Genomic DNA, 10,860 nt, shown 5'->3' with positions numbered 1-10,860 from the left:
GGTCTCACAGTGAAACATGTTGATTGCAGACTCAATGTGAAAAGTCAATAACAGCGACATATTTCCTAAAAAAAACAAACAAACAAACAACAACAAAAAACTAATTTAGCAGAAACCTGGGTCGCTGAGAATGGATTAATCGTGGGGGGAAATCCGTGTGATGAAATAAAAAATACAAAAATAATGCGAACAGCGACTCATATTGGTTCAGTGATTCATGTTGCACAAAATTCAGGTGTAATTCAATCCATAAACAGAGGGGGCACTACATCACTTCTTTTCTGGCCACTGAAATGGAATTAAAATGAACCACATTTTGTGGCAAAATGTTAATTAAAAGCATCCGTGAACATATTTTTAATTTTGTAGGTAGAGAAGGTTGAGTAATGTACCACATAAAGTTAAAAGTTCGGATTAATTTAGAGATAATTAATGAATGCAATCCCGTATTAAATGAGAAACTCAAAAAACACACAAAAGACTGAGTCCCGCTATATTACTCAGGCTGCACTGCAGCGTCTATTCACAGGCGCGATCCCACTACTGATCGGCACGGGGGCTTTGACCTGCTCCGTCTCCGACCTGGGCCGGTTCACCCCTCCTTAGACGACCTGGTAGTCCCGGGCTCCCCCAGGAGCACCATATCGATACCGAACTTAGTGCGGACACCCGATCGGCATAGTCCACAGCAGCCCAGAACCCCTGAGCTCAAGCGGTCCGCCAGCCTCAGCCTCCCAGCAGCTTGGATTACAGGCGCACGCCACTGCGCCCGGCGAGAGAAGTGCAGACTCGAGCAGTACTTCAATGTGACTGCGCTCGTGTGTAGCGCGCCCCCTAGCGGCCGAGGAGAAGACACACTGGCAGCTCTAGCAGTGTTGCCATGTCCGCTTTACTTAAGTTGATTTTATTATTTATTTATTTTATTTCTTCAAAGAGGAATCAAAATTTAACAATGACAGACTACTAACTACTAACAGTATATATATTTTGGTGAGGCAACTCGTTTATTTGTGCTGGTCAGGCTGGTTTAAGCTGGTCTCCTAGCCTGGTCATAGCTGGTTTTAGAGGGGTTTTGGTTAGCTATGAGGCTGGGAGACCAGCTTAAACCAGCTGAACACCAGCTAACCCAGGCTGGGAGACCAGCTAAAACCAGCTCCATCTTAAACCAGCTCAGACCAGCCAACCAAAACCAGCTTAGACTGGTTTTAGCTGGATTTTTCAGCAGGGAGAGCAGGTTGCTTGTTTTTGCAGCAAGACAAAACTTCTGTAGTTCATTCTGCTACTTGAAACATAGCAAAATTATCAGTTTTAGAGCCTAAGACCGAGATAAATGAGAATAAAAAATGTTTTCATATGTTTAGTTAAAAACATAAGGTTTTTATTGTGGTACTTACGAAAATTAACCGTGGTTTTACTACGAATAAAAAACAGTAATTCCATGGCAACCACAAAATAACCATGGTTTTGCTACAATAACCATAGGTTAAATATGGTATTTGTGTTGTTATACTACTCAATACACCAAAACAAACAAACAAACAAACAAAAAAAACATGTTTTTACTTTATTAAAACCATGGTTAATTTTCATAAGGGATCCAATCGCATGTAACTGAAATACATATCCTCCTGGGACCCTCCTGGGACCCTCATTATATTTTAATGATTTTCTTTTAAGTCTGGATGTCCTGTAAAGAGCACATTCAGGGCTTTTCAGAGATGCCAAATTTGTAGAGGTTTCACCATGACAACAACTTCTTGGTCTTTAAATATGACTGAAAATGAAAATTAGCACTCTTATGGAAATACAATATTTTGTAATTATCACTTAAATTGGATTAATTTTCAAATTGTTTGTTATAAATCATCATCTCAGAAAAATGTTTTGGGGTTTATAATCAAAATATGACTTTCTGTTACGAAACATCGATTTTTTTCATCGAGGCATCGATTTCCACTGTAGAAGACAACAGGACTTAAATCATTTTTTTCAAGCATTTTAGGAGACACAAGTGAATAGCAAAATAAACATATCAATATTCCTATTATTAGATATTATTATGAAAATGTTGCCAATTATTACTCCCATTATTACACTTATTTTTTCATCACATGTTGCTCCAAGAACACATTAATATGTAAATTAGATACAATTTATAGATACATTGTATTGAATGGGAAAATCTTTCTATCTTTCATAACATAGTTGAGATTCATCTTTATACAAAGTTTGGTTAAAAACAGTCCTGAAGCATAAAAAATAATTGGTGATTTAAGAAAAAAATCCCATTGTTTTTGCCTATACATGTCATTTCATGTCATTTTATTTTCTAAACAACTTAGTCCTGACTGGAGTCCACTACAGAGCTAGCACATAGCATAACATGGATAATATTATTTTTCAAAAAAATATATTTTTTAATTTGTTTCTTATGCTCTAAACAATATAATGACGTGAAAAAATACTAAATTCAAAAAACTTTTTTTCTGGTCTCAGGAGGATATTGATGCTTTAAAATTAGCACGTAAAAAATAAATGATGAATATAAACGTAGCATTAATCGATGATCTTAAATGTTTCTACGACTTTTATTTTGAAACGCCGTAACTGTTATTTCCGTTACACAAAGCGGAAGTTCCAAGACTTGCGACAAAATGGCCACGATTAGACCCTTGTCGCTTATTTTGTCCGTCCTGTCAATTATTACGCTTTTATGGACACAGTCTGGCGAATGCAATAACGGTCGAAGGGTAAGTTGAAAATGTCCTTTAAACATCTCGATATGTGTATTCGCTGGTTTCTTGCGCCATCTTCGCATGTTAGGTTATGCTGCTATCTGATCCGTCTGAATGGAGACCGAATGAATGTAACGGTAAACGGTTTTGTCTGTCAGGTGGGAGAAGCGGTGGACACCGATTTCAGCGGATTCTCTGTGCCACTAGAGCATTCATTTGAAGTGGGTGAGTATTAAGGTAAATATTTAATAGTTAGTCTGTCTATTAATATGCCTCTTTATAGCGACGTCACTGCTGGGTTTTTGTTTCAGACGATGTTCCCAGATTTCACCTTCGTGGTGCCCTACAGTTCAGGGGTGGAAGAGAAAACAGCGTGTATCTCTCACAAAACCAGCTCTCTGAGAAAGACAGGAATACACTGAAGGTGAGAACCTGCTCTTTAGGAAAGCAAGGATGAAATGTCTGCTGTGTCTCTGGTCTAATATATTGTATTTCTCTGCCTGTGTCCTTCAGGAGGTGGCAGCAGTTGATGGTCTGTACAGGATCCGGGTGCCCAGAGTCTCTCTACAGGTGGATCGACAGACAGAGAGACAGTCTGAAGGTTACCTTACTGCGTTCGTGAGAGCTGTATGTCAACCTCCTGCAAAAATCAGCATTAGATAGGGCCCTTTATTTGAGTTTAAATCTCAGTATATACACGTTTAAAAGGTTGGGGTCAGTAAGAGTGTTTATTTTTATTAAAGAAATTAATTTATAATTATAAGCTGAAGTAATTATTACCAGCTGAAGAGGAGACTAAAGGCGGAAACTCCCCAGAACTAGTAGCAACCATTGAAAATGGCTGAATTAAAGCCCTGGAAAAGCATTTCAAAGTGTGAAAGCAAGAGTCTGGTGATGTCTATGGTATCTGTGATTGCTTGCAAGGGATTTGCAATTAAATATTAGCTTTTACATTAGCTTTAAGTTAAAACTTGTGCTCACACTAGGCAGAGGGATGAAACTCTAAAAGTGCTGTACTTCTTAGTTGGTAAAACATTTTGTTTAAACAGCCAATAATAAAATGTGACATTATGTACTTCTGCCTCATATTAATCCTTTTAATCATGTTTATAGATGTCTCGACACCACAGCTAACAGAGCAATTTTGTCTTTACTGTCCCAGTACTTGTACTGTATATACACACATGCACACATTTTTATTATACATTTGTCTCGTTCTTTTTTGCAGTGCTCGTTAGTGGAGTCCCACCTCAGTGATGTCATCACACTTCACACTGATGTCAGCGGATATGTCATCGGCATTTCCATAGTGACAATCCCCGGCTCGTGTCGTGGAATAGAGGTGGAGGATGAGGTTGACCTGGAAGTCTTTAACACAACAATTAGTGTTGTGGCACCAGTCACTGCACCGGCGTGAGTACACACACACTCACACACACACACACTCTTACGCTGTTAGGCTGTGTGTCCGCCAAAGTTTTTAGCCAGCCGAAAACGCTTAACTGTGTGCGCTTGAGAGCGCTTTGGCAGCGCAGCGGTTTTTTCCCAGTTGAGACTAGGGCTGGGCGATGTATCGCATGCAATTGTCACGTGCATTTCGTCAGTAAAGCCGGTTCTCTGATTACCGCTAAATCGCCATCACCTGCTTTCAAATGGAGCGGCATTTAATAGACAGAGCCGTAGTTCACTGACAAGCTACGCAATATCGCGTTCATATCGCAGATGAATCGCCTTCGATAATGAGCCGAAACCGGCTTTACTGACGAAATGCGCGTGACAATCTCATGCGATATATCGCCCAGCCCTAGTTGAGACGCATTGCTTGCCATGATACAGAATATCTGTGGAAATGTTACCATTATCTAATTTCACAGATAGATTGTTTCTTTATTGTTTCTATATAAAAACATGTAATGTACAATGTTATGTGAAGTTTGCGGCTTCATTGTTGCAGTAAACTTGCACAACGTTCTTGAATGAATAATTTATTAGATGCACGCCAGTCTGTTATTGTAGGGACATCGACGCCCCTAAAACTGACGCGGAACAAAACGAACTGATTGGTTGCGTTACATGTCAGTCAAACGTCTTCTTGGGTGGTCCTTGGCCAATGAAAGCTGTGATAGAGTCCAGACCTTCTGCCGTCAGTCTGAAGGTCTGGCTACACAAGACTAGGGGTGCTTCTCAATATCCCTCAAGGTCAGCCATCTTGAAGGATATCTCATATTCTCTAATTGCACCATGAGGAGTTGAGGGTCGAGGATTGAGCAAGGATACACGGGTGCATCCTTTGCGGAAGTCTTTCTCATCGACGCACGCATAAATTCTCCTCCCCCTTCATATCCGTCACAATAATTTAAATGTATGGTTTAATTTTGCAGTTTAAATACACTTAACATCTCAAATATTTCTATGGGGCATCATGTTTTATTAATATATTGTATATAGTTTTTTAACTAAACAAAATTTAACAAAATATGTGTAGATCCCTCGAGCACAGCTGATGATGCTTTGAAGTGACGCTAAAGGGAGCGAGGATATCATTTCAATTGATTAAATTCCTCTATCCTCGAGTCTTTTCCTTGTGTCCTTCCCTCGCATTCTGAAGGGTTGGAGCTAAGACGCGAGGAAAGGAAATGAGGATGCACAAAGAAGAATTGAGAAGCACCCTAGGTGGTAGGTGACTGTGGTATTTGTCCCGCCCTTCCTCCACTGTGATTGGATGGCTGGGTAAAAAGTGACAGTGATGAGAGCTGCATTTTACCCAAAGTTGAACATTCTTCAATTCTCAGCGACTGGTAAAAAAAAGCTGAGGGTGAAACAGATGCTCAGCTCCTCGTTACACTCCTGCCATTTTAAAAATGCAGCGATCCCATTGAAAACAACTGGAAAAGTGTGCTAACCTCGGAAAAAAAATGCTTTGGTGGACACATGGCCTAGCAGTCAGACTGCTACCTTTGTTACTTAGTCTTCACCAGTTGTTCTCAACCTTTTTTACCCAAAAGCCCCTTTGTCCAAGACAATATTTGAAGGCCCTCCTATCTAAGATGATATGTATCTTTGGTAAATCTGTATTATATAAATAATTCATCTCAAATATATGAAGGCAGTTCAGTGTTATACACTAAAACATTTGTAAGGCTTATTGGGCCTTGGAAGTTTGCTGAGGCCTCATGGTGGGTTGAGATCCACTGGTCTACACACTTACTTTATTATTTGATCACTTCCACACTTAGATGAGTACTTTAAAGAGTATATAAACATTGCACCCACAAATTGCGTTGTCTGCATATGTGATTATCATTTGGAAATGAGTTTGTCTTATGGCTCTGATTTAGACCTGAAACAGCACCCTACATTGAGAGGATGGAACAGGAAATGGAAAAGAAAGGCAAAAACCCGCAAGAGCAGAAATCCTTCTTTGCCAAATATGTGAGTATTCTATTTTTTCTGTATGACGTGTGAGACTAAAGACTCATTACTGGTTTGAGTTGTGCCAGTTTTTACTTGACATTTCTGTGAAAGTTAGGTTCACTCAAGTAATTGTGTTTGCATTTTAGTGTTGTCAAAAGTACTGATTTTGGTACCAAAAAGATGTGACAATTCTGGCATTTCCCCTAGCATTTTGAGCGCTGTTGAGCGGATTCTGAGACACCTCTGATTGGCCGTGGTGTTCATGGTGCTCAACAGATATGCCTGTGATTGGCTACATTGATTCAAAAACATGTTGTAATATGTTGACATATATGTTGAGCGCGTAAACACAATGACCAATCAGAGGGGTTTAATAATCTGCTCAAAATTCTAGTATTTAACATGTAAATATTGTCACATTCCAAACTTGCTTATTAAAAATTAACAAATAAATGAAGTGATTAAAAGAAAATGCTGGTATCGTCACAGTTTTAAAATTTCAGGTACTGAAGTTGCTACTTTTGACAACCGTATTGCATTTGGACTAATTACTAATGTGACAATTTTTCCCAGCTATCTAGATACAAATGGCCTTCTACTCCTCTTTAGAATTAGTTTGTGTATCAGTGGACTGAAATGCCTAAGATGAGCGTTACTGTGTGTTTTTGGATGTATTTTGAGCTAACCGTTATTTCATTTGCTGCTCTGCTCCATGTTGAAGTTGCTGGTCTGTTCTGTCTTTTCCTAAATACACCTACCAGTATTAATGTCCCTCTTTGTAACCGATCTCTAAATTCTCTAGCAGCTTGCGTGATGGTTGGCTGTTCTGCATTCACTATGCTGTGACTGTGCTGTGTCTGTGTTGACTTTGTGCTGGTCTGTGCTGTGTTCCAGTGGTATTTGATTCTGGGAGGTGCAGTGTTCCTCATGGCCACCAGTTCAGCACAGACCCCACCAGGGGGCGCCAGAGAGCAGAGCTGATTTCCATTCATTTCAAGTACTGAAACTCATTTAAGCCTATTTGGTTACTCTGTCACTCCAGCTGCATTTCTCATTGTGTGTGTGTATATGGGTCTGAACACGCACCCACATGCATACAAACTCAAATCCTCTGATCCTTCCTCTGTTTCAGCTTGGTGTTCAATTGTTTGATGTGCGTCCTTGTGCTTTTTTTGTGTGCGTTTCTTGCTGGGTCATGACCAAATCAGTGGTGTTTTGATCAAATAGGGTCTTTTGGCCAGTAATATCAGCAGGTGGTAGTAGTCTCAAGCTCAGAGATGTTCATGACCCACTCTGCTTGCTTCACTCTTCCTGTACTTTCAGTCTCATTTCTCCTGATTTCTCCCTCACAGTGGAAAGTCATTTGTAAGAAGCAGTAAGAGATGGAGGTTGGTCAAAGAGAGAGTAAGGAAGGATGAAACTGAAAATGATTTGCTTGGGAAAACTTGCCAATTAATTCAAAAGCCTGTAATTGCCCCGCACCTAATCATTGACTCTGGAGAGGAACCGCCATGTGTTGCATTTCAAACCGCTAACAAATATGTTAAAACCTCTTTTGTGTTTTTCTTTTTTCTTTCATCACCAGTGGATGTATATTGTCCCTCTTGTTCTTTTCCTGATGATGTCTGGAGCTCAGGATCAGTCTGGAGGCGGAGCCGGAGGAGGGGCGGCCAATGGTGGAGGACGATGATTCCCATGGCAACAAAAACTCCTGTGTTGTACATAATAATTTAAAGCAGATTTTCCGTTCACTGACACTCATCATGACACGTATACATTTAAAAAGGAAGAATTGTTCTAGAGAAATAATGATTGAAAAGCTTAACTTATAACTGCACTCTTGGATTGTTTTTACTACTGATTTAATAAAATAACTCAATGACTGGTAAAGTTGTCAGCATGGTTATTTACCATTTATATTTATAATACAAGCACTTTGAAAACTATAGACTTTGAGCATGCTAAATTTCTACGAGCACTGCAACAGTCGCAAAAATAACATAATAATAACATCATCTTCTGCTGGTACTACCACTTCTCTTTGCACCTTGACGCCATGACGCCTGAGCATGAGCCTGAAAAGTTTCTTTAGGAAATAAACTCTTAAAAAGTAAAATGCATCAAGCTACATTAGGGGTTACAATCAGTGTTAAGTAAAGCTACTTTTAAAAGTTATGCATTACAATAGTGCATTACTCCCTAAAAAAGCAACTAATTGTGTTACTTTTTAGAAAGTAAAGCGTTGTTACTTTTGCATTACTTTTTCCCCATCTGTGGTGGATTGTTGGTTTGTTTTTAAAACAAACAAATATAAAGGCCCTTTTCACACCAAAGTGAAATGAAAAAGCCTTCAGGCTGAAGGAAATGCAAATTCACGCCTGTACAGTAAGCTAAAAAAAAAAACCTTTCAGCTGTGCTGCCATTCTGCTATTCAATAATAGGATGCAAGAAAAGTAAATGAGCATATTAATGTATGTTCACATTTAGTCTAGAACTAGTCTAGAATAACCAAGTTGACACAGCGCAGACAACGCCTCTGCACTTACTCCCGATTTCTCTCAACACGGGGACTGGAGAGGCGTCAGTCAATAAATTGAAAAACAAAGTAGCTTGTGTTACTTATTTGAAAAACTTACACATATTTTGTTGTAAATTTAAAAGTAATGCATTACTTTACTAGTTACTTGAAAAAGTAATCTGATTACATTACTCATTAGTTGTAATTCAATACCCCCAACACTAGTTACAATGTATTTTACACTAGCATTCAAAGGTTTGGGCTCAGTAAGTTTTTTGGGAACACTTTATTTTAGTGTTATTGTTACATATGTTACATGCAGTTACTATGGTAATAACTATAAATGATGCATAATTACATGCAACTAAACCAAACCAAACTAATCCTAACCCTATAGTAAGTGCATGAAGTTACTTAATATTACTCAGTGTTTAAATGTATAATTACACTAACAAAGACACCTTAAAATAAACTAAACTATTTTTTTTAAGAAACTACAAACTAGAAAACTTGTTCAGCAAAGACAACATTAAATAGAAATTAAAAACATTTATGTTTTAAATAAATGCTGTTCTTTTGAACATTCCATTTATCAAAGAATCGACTATATTACAGCGCATTTACAAAGTTCACACAGCTAATATAACCCTCAAATGGATCTTTACAAGATGTTCGTCATGCATACTGCATGCATGCTTCGCATTATGTGAGTAAAGTATTTATTTGGATGTTAAAAGTTTTATTCTGAGTGAATTTGAGGCTGTCCTCCGTGGCTAACGGCTAATGCTACACTGTTGGAGAGATTTATAAAGAATGAAGTTGTGTTTATGAATTATACAGACTGCAAGTGTTTAATAATGAAAATAGCGACGGCTCTTGTCTCCGTGAAAACAGTAAGAAACGATGGTAACTTTAACCACATTTAACAGTACATTAGCAACATGCTAACGAAACATTTAGAAAGATAATTTACGAATATCACTAAAAATATCATGTTATCATGGATCATGTCAGTTATTATCGCTCCATCTGCCATTTTTCGCTTTTGTTCTTGCTTGCTTACCTAGTCTGATGATTCAGCTGTGCACAGATCCAGACGTTACTGGCTGCCCTTGTCTAATGCCTTTATAATGTTGGGAACATGAGCTGGCATTATGCAAATATTGGGGTGTACACCCCGACTGTTACGTAACAGTCGGTGTTATGTTGAGATTCGCCTGTTCTTCGGAGGTCTTTTAAACAAATGAGATTTATATAAGAAGGAGGAAACAATGGGGTTTGAGACTCACTGTATGTCATTTCCATTGTACTGAACTCTTGTTATTCAACTATGCAGAGATAAATTAAATTTTTGAATCAAGGGCACCTTTAAACATCAAATCATCATATTAGAATTTTTTTTTAAGTATCACATCATAGTATCATGTGACACTGAAGAGTGGAGTAATGATGCTGAAAGTTCATTTTACCATCACTGGAAAAAATGCATTTTAAAATATATTAAAATAGAAAACAGTTGTAATAATATTTCACAACATTACTGTTTTTACTGTATGATTATTCAAATTAATGCAAAAATTAATTAATGCAAATATCTTACCAACCTTTTTATACCCATACTTGTAGGTGATGGGAAAGGGACACAAACCGATACCAGAGTAGGGCATAGACTTAAGGTACGTTTTTCTATAAGCTTGACTTCCAACAATATAGTGTTAATAATTATAATATATTAGGGGCTTTATACAAAACATTCACTTTTTATTTGATTTAGATTCAGAAAAAAGGCAGCTCATGGCCACAGTTGCTTGAGATTAATCATCAAAGCTTGACTTTCGACAGACATGGCTCTTCTCCGAGATTTTATCCATCCTCTCATTGCCATCATGCGGCTATTAGTGTGTTTGCTGTAAACAGAAGCGAACTTGGGGATAGAATGTTCTAGATCGACTTCCGCAGACCATATGCTCATGTCCCCTCTCTGTGGCTATCTTCGTCAGCTGTCAGTCACTCTCAGCTTGTGGGCCTGTTTGTCTTGGGTCCGTTCATGTATAACTGGCAGTATGTGGTAAATCTGGATCTTAGGAGGCTCAGCGCCGACAACACTCTATCGTGTTCCTTTAAACCCTTGACCACGCCACCCACCCATGTTCTCTGAAAGATTTTGTAGTCCCATGGAGCAGGGCATCTACA

General features: G+C 38.5%; 1 protein-coding gene across 2 annotated transcripts; it reads left to right on the top strand.

Moving 5' to 3' along the window:
- Window positions 1-2,637: 2,637 nt before the first annotated feature.
- emc10 (ER membrane protein complex subunit 10) lies at window positions 2,638-9,926 on the top strand. Of its 2 annotated transcripts, XM_067374357.1 has the most exons (8): window positions 2,638-2,750; window positions 2,894-2,960; window positions 3,047-3,159; window positions 3,249-3,362; window positions 3,964-4,148; window positions 6,074-6,167; window positions 7,044-7,146; window positions 7,735-9,926. In XM_067374357.1, the coding sequence occupies exons 1-7, from the start codon at window positions 2,655-2,657 to the stop codon at window positions 7,128-7,130; spliced, it is 756 nt and encodes a 251-aa protein (XP_067230458.1). In that variant the 5' UTR covers window positions 2,638-2,654; the 3' UTR covers window positions 7,131-7,146; window positions 7,735-9,926. The 2 variants fall into 2 exon arrangements, with proteins under 2 accessions (XP_067230458.1, XP_067230449.1); XM_067374348.1 differs by lacking the exon at window positions 7,044-7,146 and having other exon boundaries at window positions 7,735-9,925.
- Window positions 9,927-10,860: the final 934 nt, after the last annotated feature.

The sequence above is a fragment of the Chanodichthys erythropterus genome, chromosome 3 (assembly GCF_024489055.1).
Source record: "Chanodichthys erythropterus isolate Z2021 chromosome 3, ASM2448905v1, whole genome shotgun sequence".
Taxonomy (NCBI): Eukaryota; Metazoa; Chordata; class Actinopteri; order Cypriniformes; family Xenocyprididae; genus Chanodichthys; species Chanodichthys erythropterus.
The sequence above is the reverse complement of the archived record's forward strand: the minus strand, read 5'-3'. Positions and strand labels throughout refer to the sequence as shown.

Coding starts and splice junctions, on each gene's coding strand:
- emc10 (XM_067374348.1), top strand. CDS start 2,655: ATGGCCACGATTAGACCCTTGTCGCTTATTTTGTCCGTCCTGTCAATT. Junction 3,160..3,248: donor AAGACAGGAATACACTGAAG/GTGAGAACCTGC, acceptor TGTGTCCTTCAG/GAGGTGGCAGCAGTTGATGG. Junction 3,363..3,963: donor TTACTGCGTTCGTGAGAGCT/GTATGTCAACCT, acceptor TCTTTTTTGCAG/TGCTCGTTAGTGGAGTCCCA.